The sequence below is a fragment of the Muntiacus reevesi genome, chromosome 7 (genome assembly GCF_963930625.1).
Source record: "Muntiacus reevesi chromosome 7, mMunRee1.1, whole genome shotgun sequence".
NCBI classification, from domain to species: Eukaryota; Metazoa; Chordata; class Mammalia; order Artiodactyla; family Cervidae; genus Muntiacus; species Muntiacus reevesi.
The window spans coordinates 57,362,151-57,384,339 of record NC_089255.1 but is presented as its reverse complement, the minus strand read 5'-3'; the positions used below and the strand labels follow the sequence as shown (position 1 = coordinate 57,384,339).

The window sequence follows — 22,189 nt, the reverse complement described above, 5'->3', positions numbered from 1 at the left end:
AAACTTGGTGGAGTGATAGGGCTTTTTACTACTGGTCAGGTACACTAGAGCCACCCCCTTGTTCCCAGTACAGGTCACACTGGGAGCAGTACCAGGGTGCCCCTGCCATTCCAAGTGTTAAAGGAGGCAGAATGGAGAAACTGGACTGCCACCCTCATTGGCTGGTACCCCCATCTCCTTGCCAGAGTGGTGACAGTAGATAACTTATTTAAAATGAAAGTAAAGTCTAGTCTGAAGGATAGAGTAATCAGTAGAACTTCTTCAAATTTTGTGCATAATCCTACCCAAAATATCTATGATAAAGCCACAGTGTATCACAAATGTTAGAACATTATTAATTTGGTAATTTTTACTTAATGATATTTTGGTTAGGACCTGGGTTGCTGTGGAGAAGTAAGCAAAGCTCCACATTGCATTTTTTCCTTTAGAAGTCATCAGAGGCACTTTTGTTTTAACCACTGCAGTGAGGAGACAGTGAAGTGACTGCTTTTTTATCTGTGGACTTAGACTTTTGTAGAGTTGGAGTATAAACAGTCTTAACCTCTAAATCATTTTAAAATAATTTAAAAGCCTATTTTTATTTGAGTTCATTTATGCCTAAGTTGACTAATAAGTGTAATTTTTGAGCTATTAATTTTATTCTATACCTAAACTAGCAGTTCTTTTAGGTTTTGTGTAGATCATATAGGTTTCTGCATATATTCTCCTTTTTTTTAACCTTTAAAAATGTAATTGTACCCCTAAAACTAATACTTTTATATATCAGTTATATCTCAAAAAATATAAAAATCATCCTTAGTTCATAGTTTACAAAGATAGGCTGAAAGCTGAGGTTAGTGGTATTTTGCCTACTCCTGCCTTTGTTGATTAGTTAATTGACCAAGAATTTCTCTGTTTACTTCATGAAGTCATAAAGTCAACTTTAAAAAAAATTTTTCTTTGAAAACACATCTATTAAAAAAAAGAATTTTATTTATTATTTTGGCTATGCTAGGTCTTTATTGCTGTGAGGGCTTTTATCTAGTTGCTGGGAGTGAGGACTGTTCTTTAGTTGCAGTGGGAGGGCTGATGATTGTGGTGGCTTCCCTTGTTGGGGAGTACAGGCTCTAGGGTGCGTGGGCTTCAGTAGTTGGGGCACGTGGGCTCAGTAGTTACAGGTCCTGGGCTCTGGAGCACAGGCTTAATAGTTGTGGTGCAGGGGCTTAGTTCTGCAGTTGTTCTTAGTCTTCCTGGGCCAGGGGTTTGATAGGCAGATTCTTTACCACTGAGCCACTGGGGAAGTCCAAAGTCAACTTTTTTTCATAGCACAGAGTAAAGATTTTACAGCATAATATCTGTAAACATCTTTTTAGGTTCAGTTGACTTTATAGGTTTTCCTTTAATTAAAGTCAATTCACTTCTTAAAAAGATGTTTATTTCTTAAAAATGCTTATTTCCAATTTCTCCTCTCTCCTTATTTAGAAAATATTTATTTTTTAAAAAGTTTTTACCCAAAATGTTTATGTGTATCAGTTGATAGGCAACTTAGCAGTGTAAAAACATAGCTAGTTGAATATTCAGGCTCTATTTTATATCTTGTATATGAATAAATGTTTGATTGTTGTGTTTTAAACTTTTGGAAAAAGAGCAGGCGTGATTCTTTCAAAGATATGATATGCTTCAACCGTGTGTGTTAGTTGCTCAGTTGTGTCTGACTCTTTGGGACCCAATGGACTATAGCCTGCCAGGCTCATCTGACCATGGGATGAATTCTCCAGGGCAAAAATACTGGAGTGGGTTGCCATTCCCTTCTCCAGGGGATCTTTCCGGCACAGGGATTGAACCAGAGTCTCCTGCATTGCAGGCAGATTCTTTACTGTCTAAGCAACCAGGGAAGCCCTCAACTCTTGTGTAGTTGAACTGTTTTGAAGTCTGCTTATTTTTGTTTAATGGTGCCTAAATGATTCTTTACCATGACCAAGCTCCAGCTCTTTGACTCTTGATCTTTAAGAGAGTTTGAAAAATATTTTAGTGTCCATTTTGATCATCTATTATAGTTACCAGATCTTTGATGAGACTAGAAAATCAAATTTGAAGACTATCAAGATGTTCAGTAGATCTTCTATAACCTTGTAGGTTAATTTTTAAGTTAATTTTTAAAAAATGACTCGAGTTTTGAGTATAAAAATTTTGAAATAAATGCTAGAGCACTCTAAAATGATTATATTGAAATAAACCACATTGAAATAAACTACATATCCAGTTTCTGTGTAAAAGTGGTAGAAACTGCCTGAGAATAACTTATTTTGAAGTATTCAAGGAGTGTTGGAAGTATCTATTTATATAGGAGTAATGAATATATTACTTATGTGCCCATTAGAATGTGAGTTCCTCAAGGGTAAGGGTTTTTGTCTCTGCTGCATTCATACTAGTAGAACGATGTCTGACTCATAGGAGGTTTCAGAAAATACTCGTTGCGTGGATGAATATATCATTCTTATCTTTTAATATATATAGTTCTCTCTAAATTGTACTGTGGCAACATAATCCTAACAACTGTATAAAGCCTGAAAATAGTAAAATTCTTATCTTTGAAAAATTTCCATAAGATTTTTGACTAAAACTGACCTTCTGATTAGTTTGTTTTGTTAGGAGTTCTACACAGATATATTTTTATTATGGCTTAATATGATCTCTGAAGTTATAATATTTTATTTTTCTAGCTATTTTGTTTGAATGTGTACATACAGTCTATTCTATTTATCCTAAATCGGAATTGCTTGAGAAGGCTGCCAAATGCATTGGAAAGTTTGTTCTGTCACCTAAAATAAATCTCAAATATTTAGGTAAGATGATTGGTTCTTTTGATGGAAATTACTAAGAGAGCTTTTTGAAATTTGCTGAATATTTGTTTTAAGTCACTTTATGTTATTTAATCTTTGTTTCTAGGACTGAAGGCTCTTACTTATGTTATCCAACAGGATCCCACTCTTGCTCTTCAACATCAGATGACAATAATTGAATGCTTAGATCATCCTGATCCCATTATTAAAAGAGAGGTAAACTGGTATTTTGAGTAGTATATGTGAAATGTTACAATTTTTAAACATTTTGTTGGTTTTACAGAGAGCAATTAAAATTATGGACGTGCACATGTGTGTATTTTAACTTTTGAATGCATTTTATTTTTTCTACTGAAGTTTAAGGGACTTTTCTAAAAAGTACTTGTACCAATAACCACAAGAATGGTTTTAAATTGTGAGTTGGAGAAGTGAGGAAGGTGTAACTAGGTGGTGCTAATGGTAAAGAACCCCCCTGCCAGTGCAGGAGACATAAGAGACATGAGTTCGATCCTGGGTCAGGAAGATCCCCCAGAGGAGGACATGGCAACCCACTCCAGTATTCTTACCTGGAGAAACCCGTGGACAGAGGAGTCTGGCGGACTACAGTCCATAGGGTTGCAAAGAGTCGGTCACAACTGAAGTGACAGCACACATGCATGCACACACGTGTGTAGGATTCCTTAGTATCTTATTGGTCCAATGATTGTATCAATAGAAGGCCAGAATTCTATTTCCAGTTCTTCCTATTTGTATACTTTTAAGACATAATTTATGATAATTAATTTTTTCATTATTTTCTTAACATCTATAAAATGGACTGCTTTATTCCTTATTGAACCTGTAAGAATGTTGATAGGATTAATAAAGATAGGGACTTCCCTGGTGTTTCAGTGGTTGGGACTCCATGCTGCTGCTGCAGCGGCACAGGTTCAGTCTCTGCTCAGGGAGTTAAGATCCTACATGCTGCATGGTATGGCCAAAAAAGATAAAAAGAATTAGCAAAGATATCCCTAAACTGTTTTGAACTTCTTGGAAGGAAAGGTGTATAAATCTACTTAATTATTTTCAACTTTTTCCTTTTATAAAATTGCTTCAGTATCTGCTTGTGTGTTCTAGTTAGATCTGGTAATTCTCATGTAGAGACATGATTCTATACCTCCATTTAAAATGGTTTGGGACCTAACTCTTAAAGAAGAGTGATTGTTTTATTTCTGATTTTTAAAAATAATGAATATAAAAAGATAAATTCTAGTAAACATTAAATTATTTAAAAGCACTGAATTAAAAGTTTATTGAAAGAACATTATTACGTTGAATATAATTTTACAAAAATAAGATTGTGAATGTTGAATTCTAAAGATACTATTTTTGAAATAATGTTTCTGAGAAATTGCCATCTACATATATGCAATATATATGCATATATAGTTTGGATTCATATTTTTGATCTTCTAAAAAATTGTTACCTGCCTTGAATGAATCCAGAAAGTTTATGGATAATTTCTATGTGTAGAGATCATAGAAAAATGTGAAGATGCCAAGGGACAGTAACAAATAATTGTATGACTCTTCTACTTTGAACGGATACAGAGCATGCCTTTTCTTTGTGTGGTTAAGTAGTATGTTGAACAGGGTTGACTTGGGTACAGTTTTCTTAGTTCTGTGCTTAATTATTGGGATTTAATTTTAAAATGAGAGTTATAGAGAAACAGACAACTTCTAAAATTATCAGGTCTGGTCTGCAGTGAGAAAAGTAGTTTGCCTTCTTTGGGGGAGGAACTGGGTATCAGTGGTGCCCAAAGAATGCACTGTAGTACTGTTTCCTCAACTCCACTGCCATTTCTAACCTCCATCAGTAATTATGTGGCAAGAGCTTTGGTCCTGGGGTATGGAGTGACCTGTTACTTGAGTCTGGGATTCTCTTTTACCTGATTGTATTACCTTTCTTTCATAACAGGAAAAAAGAAAGCATGAAGGAGTTAATAGAAAAGACCTTCTGCCATGCAATTCCTAATACCATGCCCCATTCAGTCCTGGAAATGCTAAGTTTCATAGTCTTAGAGTAGGAATTAAATTTGGTGTAGATTATCTTAAAATACATGACTTACAGAGCCTACAGGAAGGATGTCTGAAGGAGCTTTATAAGTGGAAAGCTAGTGATGGGGGATCTATGTATTTATAGATTTTAAATGGTGTTAAGGATTAACTGGAACAGTTTAAAAAAAAAAACTTAAAATCTGTTATCCTTTGTACTTGAAGTCCTGGGTGTAAGGATTGAAAAATTAGGAAGAACCCTAAAGAAATCTGAACAGATTTAACAAGTAGGGTATATAGAAATTCTCTTACAGCTAATATTTTTGATTCTGAAATGCTAGTAAAGGATGCTTTCTTAGTGTTGCCCTTTGTTTCATACTGATTTCTGGGAACTATGATATTTGTGGAACCTTAATGTAGGGCCTCAGAAAGCTAGGCAAATGGGAGTTTACTCTGGTACTGGTTTTCCTTCATCTTACTTGAGGCAGCAAGAGGTGTATTACTCAGCACTGAGAAAACCATAAAGCAGTTCTTCCTTGATACCTGAGATTCTGAACATAGGCCTTGCTGCTCTTTGACGTGCTTGCGCTACCTTATCCATCCATGAGAGACCATTTGCCTTTAGCTGACAGATCCACTCAAGTGCACTTTTCTGTTTAGGAAGTATGGAAAAACATTTTGCAAGACTGGATTTTTGTATATGTATATATATACTCACAAACACACCCACATGCATAGTATGTAGGCATGTGTAATGTAGGCTTAGACGCTTACTGTTTGGAAGGAAAGTTATGACCAACCTAGACAGCATATTAAATAGCAGAGACTATTACTTTGCCAACAAAGGTCTGTCTAGTCAAGACTGGTTTTTCCAGAAGTCATGTATGGATGTGAGACTTGGACTATAAAGAAAGCTGAACACCGAAGAATTGATGCCTTTGAACTGTGGTGTTGGAGAAGACTCTTGAGAGTCCCTTGGACTGCAAGGTGATCCAACCAGTCCATCCTAAAGGAGATCAGTCCTGAGCGCTCATTGGAAGGATTAATGTTGAAGCTGAAACTCCAATACTTTGGCCACCGGATACGAAGAGCTGACTCATTTGAAAAGACCCTGATGCTGGGAAATGATTAAAGGCGGGAGAAGGGGATGACAGAGGATGAGATGACATTACTGACTCAATGGACATGAGTTTGGGTAAACTTCAGGAGTTGGTGATGGACAGGGAGGCCTGCCGTGCTGCAGTCCATGGGGTTGCAAAGAGTCGGACATGACTGAGTGACTGAACTGAACTGAACTGAAGAAGCTGTTATATTTTTAGAAAATAGATTATAAACCTTTTAACTTTTTGGTGTTTGCATGGCCTATCATGTAGAGATGTCAGATCATAATTATCTGTATCAGTTGAAGGGTTTTAGACTTTTGAATTGATTATAATTCCTTTTTTTTAACAATGATTTTACCTTTCTAAAGTTCTATTCTGGTTAAAATGTGTATTTCTGTTAACTGCCCAGTAGAGCTACATAAAAGTGGAAGAATCAACTATTATAAACCTTTGAAAGTGAAAGTTGCTCAGTCGTGTCCAACTGTTTGCGACCCTATGGACAGTACTGTCAATAGAATTCTCTAGGCCAAAAAAAAAAAAAAAAAAGAATTCTCTAGGCCAGAATACTGGAGTGGGTAGCCTTTCTCTTTTCCAGGGGATCTTTCGAACCCAGGGATCGAACCCAGGTTTTCCGTATTGCAGATGGATTGTTTACCAGCTGAACCACCAGGGAAGCCCAAGAATACTGGAGTGGGTAGCCTACCCCTTCTCCAGGGGATCTTCCCAACCCAGGAATCAAAGCGGGGTATAAACCTTTATTTTACAGTATTTATTGGTGTTATTATGCATAGTTTTATAATACTGCTTTTGTTTTTCTTTCTTGAATAGACTCTGGAGCTTCTTTACAGAATTACTAATGCACAGAATATAACAGTGATTGTCCAGAAAATGCTTGAATATTTACAACAGAGCAAAGAAGAATATATTATCGTCAATTTGGTTGGAAAAATAGCTGAGCTGGCTGAGAAATATCTTTTGGGCCATGAGTCATAAAACACTTTTTAGTTACACGGTGACTTTATTTTTCAAAAACTAAATGTTTTTCCTTTTTTTTAACTGAAGTTTTTGGTCACCAAAAACATTTTGTGTTGAGGTAGAGCTGATTAACAGTGTTGTGATAGTTTCAGGTGAACACTGAAGGGACTCAGTCATATATATACATGTATCCATTCTCCCCCAAACCCCTGTCCCATCAAGGCTGGCACATAACATTGAGTAGAGTTCCATGTGCTATACAATAGTTTTTTGTTGGTTATCCATTTTAAATATAGCAGTGTGTTACACAGTGACTTTAAAATGATTGGTATAGACATAGTCACTTGTAGGTTAAGTTCAGAGGCCCAGCAATAACCGTTCCTGACGTTCAAGCCTTTCTTATTGTCAGAAACAAAAAAGTTGTGTAGACTCTCTGGGGGATGACTTTTTTCCTGGTTCTTTTTATTCCACTGGGCAGTATTATTAGCAGGAGTATACAGGAATCTCTTGATTCTTCTTTTATCCCTTCTTGTCTTTGACTTTACTTCCTACTCAGTTTCTTTCCTGAGTAAAAGTTCTTGTTGTTTGGGGGAGATTGGTGAGGATATCACTATGCTAAAGTTTAGCCTTTACATGATTATTTATACTGGGAATGGTCACACACTCCATTCACATGTTACTTTTCTTCACATTTGTTTTTAAAAAGTCAGACAAACTTTACAGGCCCCAAGGTCACTCAACATTCTTTTTAAGATGTTTGTTGTTTAAGATTGAATGAATGAATGAGTAATGTCAGTTGAATGCTCAAGTATAGTTTTTTCCTGGCCAGGGCTATAGCCCTGGCTAGCAGAACGGTAGAATTTTAGAACTGAAGAGGAGCAGATTAGAAAAGAGGGTAAACAATTGTTCAGAAAGACATATCACAACACTTAACCTCTCTGAAGTGCATATCATTTTCCATTATGTATTTGTCCACAGTCAACTGGAATATTGTATTCCAGTATTTCTTTCAGTTATTTCACATTTAATTGAGTGCCTATTATGTCCAAGATACAGTGATAGATAAAGCACCATAAACTGGTTTACTAAGTTTACTAAATAAGCTTTAGTGAGAACCTATTTTACACAAAGCTAGGGTATAGAAAAATTTATTGGCAGAAGTTAAAATTATAAATGCCAAACTGGAATGAATTGAGGGTTATTTTTTTAAAGATTGATTCAGAAAGGGTAATTTTAATAAGTGGCATTTGGAAATGTACTTGTTCTTAACACTGTGGACACATATGCTCCTGATAATGCGTGGTTTATTCAGACAATGAATGCTGTATTTTCAGTGGGAGGAGATGTGATGCATCCTGATATTCCCAATAACTTTCTGAGACTGCTAGCAGAAGGTTAGTAAACTATTGCATTCTGCAAAGATTTTAAAATTAAATGTTTTTATTACAGAGTCCTTGGAGAATTTAATGGAAATTAAAATGTTATATCAATTCCTTTGTAGGTTTTGATGATGAAACAGAAAATCAGCAATTAAGACTTTATGCAGTTCAGTCTTATCTTACTTTATTAGATGTGGAAAATGTGTTCTATCCACAGAGATTTCTTCAAGTTATGAGTTGGGTAAGCAAAGTACATTGACTCATAAATGTTTATAGTATTATTTTTAATAAAGACAAACACTAATAATGTATTTCTTCAGAAATCATTTATTTCAGATCTGTTAACTCCTTCAGCTGCTGATTTTCTTTCCCAGTGGCTGCCTTCTATCACTTACCTATTTTCTTGTGTATTCATTCTCTCTGCCATCTCACTTGAGTAGTCTTTTAAATATGGGTGTTTATTTAGATGCCTGTGTGTGTTCAATGCATTTGTTGTGAATCTATATATGAATATGTGAATACTCATGAAGCTGTGGTATGCTGGCTTTCTATTGTTGCATAATCATGTTACCACAAACTTAAAACAACATACATTTGTTACCTCACAGTTTCTGTGGGTTAGGAATTCAGGTATGGCTTAGCTGGGTTTTCTGTTTAAGGCTCTTTAGGGTTGCACCTAAGGCTCTAGGTGTCCCTTGGGGCTGCTCTTTCATCTGAAACTTGATTAGTAAAGGATCTGCTTCCAGGCTCACATGTGATTGTTGGCAGAAATCAGTTTCTTGTAGCTCTAAGGCTGAAGGTTTGATGTTCAACTGTTGGCTCCAAGAGTTGTCCTCAGTATCTTGCCATGTGGGCCTCCCAACATGGTGGCTTGCTTCATTGAAACCTGCAAGGGAGATCATCTCTTTGCAAAGTGAGGTTACAGTTTTGTAGAGTATAAACCTACATAATCATATACATCCTGTCACCTTCGTATATTCTTTCCTGTGCATGTGAGTGAGCATTTCTCTAGGGGGAGATTTGGAGAAGTGCATCTCTGGGTCATAGGATATTCACACTTTAATATTTTATGGTTTTGTCAAATGTTAGCATGTTAAATTAAATTTTACCCAGACTTTTATTTAAGAATTGTTTTCTCATCTATTAGAAAGGTGAAAAAGTGGCATAATAAATACCCCTGTACTGTTCATCTAGATTCCCAGTGAATGTTTTTAACTACCTTTGCTTTACTTTATCTACATCTATATATATAGCTCGGTCTACGTATATGTGTTTGTTTTGTTGAGCCAGTTTAAATTGAGTTGCAGACATCATAACACTTCCCCTATAAAAGAATTCACTATGAATCTCCCAAGAGTCACATTCTAGATAACCGTAAAACCATTATTGCAACTGAAAAACATGACCTTAATTCATTAATGTCACCCAAAATACAGTCCATATTTATATTAATCCAGTTGTCCAAAAAATGTCTCTTTTGACTATTTTTCTATTCCTCCTTACCCCATATCCAGTCAAGGTTCACAAATTCCTTTTAGTTTTTCTTTTAGCCTCTTTATTTTACAGTGATCCTCAGGGTTTTTTTTTGTTTGTTTTCATGACATAGTTATTTTTTTTGTATGAATACTGTTGACTTGTAGAAAGTCCAGCATTCTGAATTGGACTATGTCTGGTTGAGGTAAACATTTTTAGCAGGAATACAGCATTGTCAATATGTACTTTCCACTACATTGTATTAGGATGCATATAATATCAGTTCCTCCAATTATTGGTAATTGTTAATTTCTTTGGTTAAGCTGGTGATCTTCATATTCTCTCCATTGTAAAGGTGCCATTTCTTATTACTAATTTAGAACTGATCTGTGAGGTGATTCTAGGAGACTGTGTGAACATCTGTTCTTTAGCTGTCTTTCATCAATGGTTTTAGCATTGATAATCTTTGCCTAAATTGATTGCTGTATTTGGTAGCCATTTGTATATGTTCATATATTTAGAGTGTTTCTTTTTCTACAGCATACAAATCCTGTACCTGTTTTGTTAGATTTATACGTAGATACAGATGGTCCCTGATTTAAGATAGTTCAGGTTAGGGTTAGGGCTATGGTGATGCGAAAGTGATACAAATTTAGGAGAAACTTCAAATTCTTTTTTTTTAAATTGAAGTATAGTTGATTTACAGTATTAATATTATATTAGTTTCAGGTGTACAGCATGTTGACTCTTTTTTTTTGCAAATTATATTCCGTTAAGGTTATTACAAAATTATGGGTCTAATTTCCTGTACTGTTTAATACATCCTTGTTGCTTATCTATTTTATACATAGTAGTTTGTATCTTTTAATCCCTTATACCTAACTTGCTCCTCCCCCATTCCCTCTTTCCACTGGTAACCACTGGTTTGTTTTATTATTTTTTTATTTTATTTTATTGAATATAGTTGATTTACAGTGTGTTAATTTCTAGCATACAGCAAAGTGATTCAGTTATACATATACATACATACATATTCTTTTCCATTATGATTTATTATAGGATTTTGAATATAGTTCCTGGTGCTATACAGTAGCACATTGTTATTTATCTATTTTATATATAGTAGTTTGTATCTGCTAATCCCAAATTCCTAATTTATATCTCCCCCAACCTCTTCCCTCTTTGATAACCATAAGTTTGTTTTCTCTATCTGTGAGTCTGTTTCTGAGATAAATTGGTTTGTGTCACACTTTAGATTCCACGTATAAGTGATATCTATGGTATTTGTCTTTTTCTTTCTCACTTCACTTAGTATGATAATCTCTAGTTCCATCCATGTTGCTTCAAATAGCATTATTTCATTCTTTTTTTATGGCTGAGTAGTATTCCATTGTGTGTATATACCATATCTTCTTTAACCATTCAGTATGTTGATGGACATTTAGGTGGCTTCCATATCTTGGCTATTGTAAATAGGGCTGCGTTGAACATTGGGATGCATGTATCTTTTCAGATTATGGTTTCCTCTGGATATATATGCCCAGGAGTTAAGTTGCTAGATTACATGACAGCTCTTTTGTATTTTTAAAGGAACATCCATACTGTTTTCTGTAGTGGCTTCACCAATTTAAATTCCCACCAATCGTATAAGAAGGTTCCCTTGTCTCCACATTCTCTCTAGCATTTGTTATTTGTATTTTGAGAATAGTCATTCTCACAGGTGTGAGTTGATATCTCGCTGAGGTTTTTGATTTGCCTTTCTCTAATAATTAGTGATGTTGAGTATCTTTTCTTGTGCCTGTTAGCCAGTTTTATGTCTTCTTTGGAAAAATATCTATTCAGGTCTTCTGCTTATTTTTTCACTGAGTTGTTTTGTTGATACTGAGTTGTATGGATTGTTTGCATATTTTGGAAATTAAGTCCTTGTTGGTTGCATTGTTTGCAAATATTTTCTCCCATTCTGTAGGTTGTTGTTTCATTTTGTTGGTGGTTTCCTTTAGTGTGCAAAAGCTTTTAAGTTTAATTAGGTCCCATTTATTTATTTTTGCCTTAGTAGACAGATCCAAGAAAATATTGTTACAATTTATGTTAAAGAATGTTCTTTTCTAGGGGTTGTATGATTCAGGTCTTACAATTAGATCATTAATCCATTTTGAGTTTATTTTTGTATATGATGCGAGGAAATGTTGTAATCTTATTGTTTTACAGGTAGCAGTCTAGTTTTCCCAGCAGCACTTATTGAAGAGACTGCTCCTTTCTCTATCCTATACTCTTTCCTCCTTTTTCATAGATTAGTGGTTTATTTCTGTATTTTGATGTTATACTCTACAGTCTTGTTAAATTCACTTTCTAATCTAGAATTTTTTTTTTTTTTTGATAGATTTCTTGAGACCATGTTAAGAATTTTTGCATCTCTGTTTATGAGGGATAGTGGTCTGTAGTGTTCTTTTTTTTTTTTTTTTTTCCTTTGTTTTGTTTTTTTCCTACTCTGTTTGGCTTTAGTATCAAGGTTGTACTGGCTTCATAGACTGTTTGGGAGTGTTCTTTCCTCTACTATTTAATGGAAAGATAGGGTGTTGTTTTGTCTTTAAGTGTCTTGAAAATTTCCTATTGTCCTTCCTGTTACTGATTTTTAGTTTGTTGTCAGAGAAAACACTTATGATTTCAGTTCTTTTAAGTCTCTTGAGGTTTATTTTATGGCCCTAAGATATAGTGTGTCTTGTTAAATGTTCTCTGGGTGCTTGAAAAGTATTCTGCTTATTGTTGGGTGGTATTTTCTATAGATGTTGATTAAATTCTTTTGGTGATGGTGTTGAGACCTGAATAAGTTAGATGTAGAAAAGAGAATGTGTAACATAGATCAGTGTTCCTCAGAGTCTCTTGTGTGGATCATCTGTATCAAAATCAGATGGTATTTGTTCAGAATGTGTATTGTAGATCCCCACCACAGACATACTAAATCAGATTATCTGGGAGTAGAGTCAGAAATCTTTATTTCTGTGAAACATTTCAGGTGGCTTTTATGCATGCTAGTGTGTGGTCACCACTTGTTTAAATAGTTATTGGAAAATAGTAACATAATGTGAAAGTGCTTGTAAAAACCAACATCCAAATCTGGAAGTTCAGAAGAAAGCTAACTTGTAAAGACATGATGCTTTCAGTTCATTTCAGTTCAGTCACTCAGTTGTGTCTGACTCTTTGTGACCCCATGAACCACAGTACGCCAGGCCTCCCTGTCCATCACCAACTCCTGGAGTCCACCCAAACCCATGTCCATCGAGTTGGTGATGCCATTCAACCATCTCATCCTCTGTCATCCCCTTCTCCTGCCCTCAATCTTTCCCAGCATCAGGATCTTTTCCAGTGAGTCAGCTTTTCGCATCAGGTGGCCAAAGTATTGGAGTTTCAGCTTCAACATCAGTCCTTCCAATGAACACCCAGGACTGATTTTCTTTAGGATGGACTGGTTGGATCTTCTTGCAGTCCAAGGGACTCTCAGGAGTCTTCTCCAACACCAGAGTTCAAAAGCATCAATTCTTCAGCGCTCAGCTTTTTTACTGTCCAACTCTCACTACCATACATGACCAATGAAAAAACCATAGCCTTGACTAGACGGACCTTTGTTGGCAAAGTAATGTTTCTGCTTTTTAATATGCTATCTAGGTTGGTCATAGCTTTCCTTCCAAGGAGTAAGTGTCTTTTAATTTCATGGCTGCAATCACCATCTGCAGTGATTTTGGAGCCCCCAAAAATAAAGTCTGCCGCTGTTTCCACTGTTTCCCCATCTATTTGCCATGATGTGATGGGATGGGATGCCATGATCTTAGTTTTCTGAGTGTTGAGCTTTAACCCAACTTTTTCACTCTTCTCTTTCACTTTGATCAAGAGGCTCTTTAGTTCTTCTTCACTTTCTACCATAAGGGTGGTGTCATCTGCATATCTGAGGTTATTGATATTTCTTCTGGCAGTCTTGGTTCCAGCTTGTGCTTCCTCCAGCCCAGCGTTTCTCATGATGTACTCTGCATATAAGTTAAATAAGCAGGGTGACAATATACAGCCTCGACATACTCCTTTCCCTATTTGGAACCAGTCTGTTGTTCCATGTCCAGTTCTAACTGTTGCTTCCTGACCTGCATACAGATTTCTCAAGAGGCAGGTCAGGTGGTCTGGTATTCCCATTTCTTTAAGAATTTTCCACATTTTATTGTGATCCACACAGTCAAAGGCTTTGGCGTAGTTAATAAAGCAGAAATAGATGTTTTTCTGAAACTCTCTTGCTTTTTCGATGATCCACAGCAGATGCTGGCAATTTGATCTCTGGTTCCTCTGCCTTTTCTAAAACCAGCTTGATCATCTGGAAGTTCATAGTTCATGTATTGCTGAAGCCTGGCTTGGAGAATTTTAAGCATTAGTTTACTAGCGTGTGAGATGAGTACAATTGTGCGGTAATTTGAGCATTCTTTGGGATTGCCTTTCTTTGGGATTGGAATGAAAACTGACCTTTTCCAGTCCTGTGGCCACTGCTGAGTTTTCCAAATTTGCTGGCATATTCAGTGCAGCACTTGCACAGCATCATCTTTCAGGATTTTAAATAGCTCAACTGGAACTCCCTCACCTCTACTAACTTTGTTCGTAGTAATGCTTCCTAAGGCCCACATGACTTCACATTCCAGGATGTCTGACTGGATGCTTTATATATTGTTAATGATAAAGATGTGAAAGTCCTTTTTGTATTTACTTCCAGTTCATGGTAGTGGTGTTTAGTTGCTCAGTCGTGTCTGACTCTTTGTGACTCAATGGACTGTAGCTCGCCAGGCTCCTCTATCCATGAATTTTCTAGGCAAGAATACTGGAGTGGGTTGCCATTTCCGCCTCCCCAATTCATGGTGTAATTTTGACCTAATATATGCAATTTTATTTTTAATAATTTTTTTACCATGAGAATATACTTAGTATAGATTAAATTTACTCTGCAGACACTTTGTTTAGATTTCTGAGTATAATTGCTATCTTAGTTGATGTTTGCATATATTCATTTCTTTGTTTTACTTACAGGTGTTAGGAGAGTATTCCTATCTCTTAAATAAGGAAACACCAGAGGAAGTTATAACCAAGCTCTACAAGTTACTTATGAATGACTCCATTTCTTCAGAAACAAAAGCCTGGATAATAGCTGCTGTGACCAAGTTGACACCCCAAGCACACTCTTCTAATATAGTTGAGAGATTAATCCAGGAATTTACCACATCTTTGGATACTTGCTTGAGACAGCTTGCATTTGAATTAAAACACTTGCATGAGAATATAAAACTAATGAAGAGCTTACTTCCAATTGATAAGAGTTGTGAAGACATGGTGGTAAGACATCTGCATTCTGTCTTTTTAAGGGTTGCATTGTATTTAAAAAGAAAAGAATAATTCTTGCATTTGTGATATATCTATAATGTACCAAAATGAAATTTCTGTAGCACTTAAGATGAAGATTGGCATTTTTCTCATATTAGCCTGAGAAAGCATTTGAGAGCTTCTGTTCAGTTGTTGTTCAGTCGCTAAGTTGTGTCTGACTCTGCGACCCCATGAACTGCAGCACGCCAGTCTTCCTTGTCCTTCATTATCTCCCTGAATTTGCTCAAACTCATGTCTGTTGAGTCAGTGATGCCATCCAACCATCTCTTCCTCTGTTGCTCCCTTCTTCTCTGTTCGGTAGTGATCCTAAATAGTAAGGAAGACTAATCTGTTCTGGAGAACTGCTGTGGAAGGGGTTTATATTCTGTGACAGTCTCTTTTAACATATAATAATTGGAGAAATTCAAAATTTTATCTCCTTTGAACTTCTCTAATATATCATTTTATTATTACTCTCTTTGAGAATGTAAGAAAAAAAATTACTCCATTTTATTTTATGCATCTACTACCTAAATCTTTACTACTTTGGAACTTAATCACTCATCTTTTCTTCTCCCACCTGTTTTCGGCACCTGCCCCTTTTAGGCAAAGCACTTAGTTACTTTTCACTTCGAGTTCTCCCTTAGATTGGTGTAAATCTGAAAACTTCGAGGAGGAAGTCAGATTTTTTCAGATTTTCATATTAGATGTCATATTCTAGAGGAGAGGATGGGCATTCCCACTAATTACGATTCAGATGGAGATGCAAATTTGATCTCTAGCGGGGGGAGATCCCCTGGAGGAGGAAATGTCATTCCAGTATTCTTGCCTGAAGAATCCCATGGACAGAGGAACTTGGCTATATTCAGTAGGGTCGCAAAGAGTCGGTCATGACTGAAGTGAGTGAGCACATTCATGGCTTGTATTCATTTTAAACCTTTGTACATTAATTTTTTTCATTAGCTCCTCGTGGGCAGAGGCCTTGGTTTAACATTCCTGAGAATACATGCTATTAAACTAGTTAGTAACTCTCCTTCCCTTTTTGCCAATGAAAGATAATGATGATGACATAGCTTCATCTTTTAAGAATCTTATCAAAATGAAACTTTTCCAAATTCAGAGTGTGAGATGCCAATTAAATGTTTGAGAATTACCTGCTGTTCTAAATTATCTGGGCTGGTTGTATACACTTAGCTAAATTAGGAGAAGCAGATCTATGGTTTCTGAGGTCTTTATTGCTGTATCCTCTTGTGTATCTTGTTTTCCTTTCTCACTTAATATTCTCTTTTCTCCTTTTCCTCTTACTCTTTTTTCATCTCTTTATTTCTTTTCATTTAACCTTTTTATTCTTGTACTTTGTTGAAATTAAGTTAATTTTCCACAGATTTGTGAAAAAACATTTCTAGGTAGAAAGGAATAGGATAGTGAAATCAGTGTGGGAGGCTGGATAACAGCCCTCCCCAAGATATTCACATCTTAATCCCTGTAGCCTGTGCATGTGTGTGTGTGTGCTAAGTCATTTCAGTTGTGTCCGATTCTGCAACCCCTTGTTCTGTAGCCTACCAGGCTCCTCTGTCCATGGAAATTCTCCAGCCAAGAATTCTTGCCTGGGTTGCCATGCCCTCCTCCAGGGTATCTTCCTGACGCAGGGATCAAACCCGTGTCTCTTACATCTCCATTCTCAGATGGGTTCTTTCGCACTAGTGCCACCTGAGAAGCCCAGAGTCTGTGCATATGTTACTTTATGTGGTAAAGGGGACTTTGTAGGTTTGATTAAGAATTTTGTAATGGGGAGATTAATGTGAATTATCTGAGTAAGCATGTTATAATCATGAAGTGTCCTTATAAAAGTGAGGCAAGAGGTCAGAGAGGAGAAGGCAAAGTAACAATAGAAGCAGAGATTGGGTGATATAGCCACAAGCTGAGGAATGCCTCTAGAAAGAGACAAGGAACCTGTTCTCTCCTGGAGCCTCCAGAAGGAACTAGCCTTTGCCACCACCTTGTTTTTAGCCCCCAGCAGGAGGAAACTTCTTCCCTGCTTCCCTGGTTTATCAGAGGTTAAAGTGTCTGCCTGAAGTGCAGGAGACCCAGGTTCGATTCCTGAGTTGGGAAGATCCCCTGGAGAAGGAAATGGCAACCCATTCCAGTATTCTTGCCTGGAGAATCCCATGGAGGGAGGAGCCTGGTAGACTACTACGGTCTATGGGGTCGCAGAGAGTCGGACACGACTAAGTGACTTCACTTCACTTCACTTCACTTCAGGAGGAAACTAATGAAGACAGTATAGCTCATAGTGTATATGTCTTCTCCTCTAGTAAGTTGCAAGTCTCATGAGGGCAGGTCTTGTGTCTTCCCTTTTCTGAACCATAGCATCCAATATCCAACATGATTCCTTAACATATTGGATGCTCAAAAATATATTCTGCAGTGCAGTGAATTAATAAGTACAAATGACTTATATTGTTAGATTCTTAGAGCTGAGGGATTTGATTATTGATGTTTCAAAAAGCTAGAGAGTTGAGTAGCAATTTTAGAATTGAAGTTCTGTTTTTCACTTAAAAATTATTTTTAGGAAATGTGGGCTAAAATTACTTACATGAGTGTGCAGTCTGCTGTTTAGGGTAAGTGTTTTAATTCCTAATTTTTGCTTTACTTAGGTAGATGCTTCCTTATCTTTTCTGGATGGTTTTGTGGCTGAAGAACTAACACAGGGGGCAGCACCTTACAAACCTCACCACCAACGGCAGGAGGAAAAGCTTTCTCAAGAAAAAGGTAATTTTTCATGAATTTATAATAAGTTACGTTGTAGGGACATCACTTTTTCATGCAATTAATATCATAGTCATGTAAGTATATAACTGAGAAGAATTTTTATCCCTCTTTAAATCTGCTTGTGACTTGTTCACCCTGGTCTTATTTGGGGTAAACAGAAAAAAAAAGAGGGGTTCCCAAGTCCTAGGTTTCATGTACATAAGTGCCTCAGATCATCCTATAATTTTAAAAGAACTTGAAGGTAGAATTATCATGTTGGTCACTGTGCTAAAGGGCTGACAGATGTTACTGTGAGCATATCTGCAGAAAAGCTTGAGAAAAAAAATGCTGGTTACTATGGACTAGTGAGTTTCATTTTCATTCTGAACAATCTTGTGTATCTAATCAGTGAGTTTAGTAATGTCTAAGAAAGGAAATAATAACTATATTTTAAAAAGGTAGGGTGTCAGGGAAAGACTTCTCTCATGATTTTAGTCAAGAGGAAATTATAGAAATATTTGATGGTGGATGGGAAATGAATAAAGGGAGACCATTGACTATTATATATATAGGAATTCAGAATGTTAATACTAAAAAGTTTAATGCTGAAAGGTCCTTTTTTTGTTCTATTCATTCTTTAATGATTTTGTTGAGTACTTGTTAATCCAGGCTCTGTGCTAGGCATATGAGTTCAAGTAAATGGATGATCCTACGATGAAACCAAAAAGTATAAACTTGTATGTGATAGGCTTCATGGTATTTTTTTTTGCAGAAGTAGAAGTATTTTCTCTTTTAAGGTTTCAGTTCAGTTCAGTTGCTCAATCGTGTCCAACTCTTTAGGCCACCCCATGAACCACAGCACACCAGTCCTTCCTGTCCATCGCCAACACCTGGAGTCCACCCAAACCCATATCCATTGAGTCAGTGATGCCATCCAACCATCTCATCTTCTGTCGTCCCCTTCTCCTCCTGCCCTCAATCTTTCCTAGAATCAGGGTCTTTTCCAGTGAGTCGGGTCTTTTCCAGTGAGTCAGCTCTTTGCATCAGGTGGCCAAAGTATTGGAGTTTCAGCTTCAACATCAGTCCTTCCAGTGAACACCCAGTGCTGATCTCCTTTAGGATGAACTGGTTGGATCTCCTTGTAGTCCAAGGGACTCTCAAGAATCTTCTCCAACACCACAGTTCAAAAGCATCAATTCTTCAGTGCTCAGCTCTCTTTATAGTTTAGTACATTATTTAGTACAGTGAAACCTAATGGCATAGAAAGTTCTATTTTCCTTCAAAGGGTAATCAGTTTTCTTCTTATTTAACCCTCATATAGAGGAGGAAATAAAAGTTTTAAATTATAATTACCCAACCTCTGACCCTAGTGCATGTCTTATGATACCCAAGGCACAGAGTGAAAAATGCAGAGTTCTGGAGTGGGAGACATGGTCCAGTTGCCATATTTCCTTATTTTCAAATGTTTGGGGGTTATAAGTTGCTCTTTTTTTTTTTACTGTGCCTTATGGCATATGGGATCTTAGTTCCCCAATCAGGGACTGAATTTGCACTCCCTGCAGCAGAAGCATGCAGCCCTAGTCACTGGACCACCAGGAATTCCCCATCAGTTGCTCTTATTACTGCAATTCAAGGCTAGAATAGAGAGGGGGAGGTAGGACAAGGAGCCTGATTTCTGGCACCCCCTACTTCTTTCTTAAAATAAGTTAAGTGGCTGAGACAAATATAAGAGCCCTGAAACTCCCCAAGCTAGTGTATTAATTTGCCAAGTACATTTTTAATCATAGATTCATCATTATAAATGGGTTTAAACTGTCAAATTAGACTCTTCCCCTCTCCTCCCCAATCTATTTCTTAAAAGTTCTCTAAGGTAAAATTGAAATTTTATGAGCCTAGACTGTCTGTTCCGTCATGGAAAGGAAATCAGTTACAAGACAGGACATAGTAAGTGCTTTAGTAAGCACTTAAATGGTAAGTTATAAAGTCATGTATCTTATGATGTGATGGCAATGACAGGAAGTAAAAAGTTGGTGAAAAATAGGTACTTTCAGTCTAAAAAGTTGTTAATTCTGGAATTGTTGAAGTGTCAATTGGTTCTGATGCTGATCTTGTTTGAAATTTTTGTAAATAATTTATAGTTAAATGTCACTTTTATGAAGAATACAGTACTTCACTCTCTTGGGTAGAAAAATGCCAAGCATATTAACAACAAATTTCAGGAAAATATTGTAAGATACTGAGAATTGGCAAAAATGGGTGGAATAGTGGGGAACAAACTTACTACCAGTTTGTACCCAGGAGAAGCATTGAGGAATTGGTGTAGATTATTCTTAAAAAAAAAAAAAAAAATAGATAATGGCATCTAGTCCTATCACTTCATGGCAAATAGATGGGGGAAAAAGTGGAAGCAGTGATTTTATTTTCTTGGACTCCAAAATCACTGTGGACAGTGACTGCAGCCATGAAATTAAAAGACACTTGCTCCTTGGAAGGAAAGCTATGATAAACCTAGTCAACATATTAAAAGGCAGAGATATCACTTTGCCAACAAAGGTCCATATAGTCAAAGCTATGGTTTTTCCAGTAGTCCTGTACAGATGTGAGAAGAAGGCTGAGTGCTGAAGAATTGATGGTTTTGAATTGTGGTGCTGGAGAAGACTCTTGAGAGTCCCCTGGACAGCAAGGAGATCAAACCAGTCAATTCTAAAGGAATTCTACCCTGAATATTCATTAGAAGGACTGATGCTGAAGCTCCAATACCTTGACCATCTGATGTGAAAAGCTGAGACATTGGTAAAGACTCTGATGCTGGAAAAGATTGATGATAAAAGGAGAAGGGGGCAGCAGAAGATGGGCTGGTTAGAGAGCATCACCGACTCAGTGAGTTTGAGCAAACTCCAGGAGATGGTGGAGGACAAAGAAGCCTGGCATGCTGCAGTCGTGGGGTCACAAAGAGTTGGACACCACTTGGTAACTGAACGGCAGCAGCAGCAACTCCTATCTACAAAATTAAGGATTTTTGAAAACCACATCAAGTTGAGACTGTTCGTCTCTCAAAAAATAAAATTAATAACAGCTGGAAGTAGTCAGAGACGTATAGCCAAGTGATCAAGGTATAAAAGAGCTGCAGTACAAGATAAGATAAAGAAGGAATGTGCATATAGTCAAGGCCTCTAAAGTTGTGAAGGATACAAACAAGTTAAATATTGAATTACTTATTCCCAGGATTGTTTATATTTTTATTTCTCACCTGGATTACTCTTGGTAGCTCCCAACTCCCGAGGACTCTCTCTGCTTCTAGCTCATGCTTTCTCTTCTGTATGAATTGCTCTTTGTCCTCCTCCTTCATCTGGTTAGCTTCTACATATTCACTAAGTTTCAATTCAGCCATCTTCTGTCTTCTCCTGACTCTCTGTATAGCATTATTCTCTTCCTGCTCCCCAGTTTGCACATATTCATCTAGTTAACTCTCTCCTATTTTTGTCTCTCTAGTCATTTATCTCTGTAAGAATCTTGGGAAATTTTCACTTAGTGAAAATAATGTGGTTTGAATGTTATTCTCAATGTTAAGCCTTTCTCAGCCTTTCTTAGATGACAAGCTTTAATTCTTCTGTATCACAATCAGAATCTTATCTGACTGTTCTCCAGATATTGTCCTCTTTCATGTCTAGTCTTTTTCCCCCTCTATTTTCAACTTTTTACCTCTAATTTTGAATTCTTTCTTGTCTTTGCTTAAACTTTATATCTTAATGTCCTCTTTGTCTTAAACTCTTGAAACATTTCTTGAGCTCTACTATTACTGAAGTGTCAGTGCAGAGGCTGACGGCTGACTGTCACAGATGCTATTTAAAAGAGGCCAGTATGGGATAGAAGGTTAAACCAGATGATTTGAAAGCTTAAAATGAGAGGATATTCTAGCTGAAAAGGACCTTATAAAGACTTAGACAAGTGGTTTCCAAACGTGTTTAAGAATCAGAATCACAAAGAGAGTTTTGAAAAAATGATACAGATTTTTGATTCTTACTCCTTTATCTTTTGTATCTGTGTCTCTGAAAGCCTGGTTGTGGGTATAAAAAGATCTGTAGATTCTGTGAAGTCAGCTTATTCTTGGTTATCTTGGAAACTGCTGATCTCCACTTTACAGACAAAAGAAATTAAGTTCTATTTCACAATCTAGTTAACACCCAACCTACATCAAGAACTAGTTCTCTTGATTATTATTAATGAGCCCATTATTTTTTTCTACTGAGAAGTAGTTCTCTTCTAT

The 22,189-nt window shown here is 36.6% G+C and overlaps 1 protein-coding gene across 1 annotated transcript in view; it reads left to right on the top strand.

Annotated features, from left to right (window-relative positions):
* AP4E1 (adaptor related protein complex 4 subunit epsilon 1) overlaps positions 1-22,189 on the top strand; it is a 73,171-nt gene that overhangs the window by 26,290 nt on the left and 24,692 nt on the right. Inside the window, exons 9-15 of the mRNA XM_065940045.1 lie at positions 2,703-2,825; positions 2,929-3,038; positions 6,788-6,927; positions 8,216-8,328; positions 8,436-8,554; positions 14,842-15,144; positions 17,829-17,943. Coding sequence (XP_065796117.1) covers positions 2,703-2,825; positions 2,929-3,038; positions 6,788-6,927; positions 8,216-8,328; positions 8,436-8,554; positions 14,842-15,144; positions 17,829-17,943 — 1,023 coding nt within the window. The remainder of the gene's footprint in view (positions 1-2,702; positions 2,826-2,928; positions 3,039-6,787; positions 6,928-8,215; positions 8,329-8,435; positions 8,555-14,841; positions 15,145-17,828; positions 17,944-22,189) is intronic.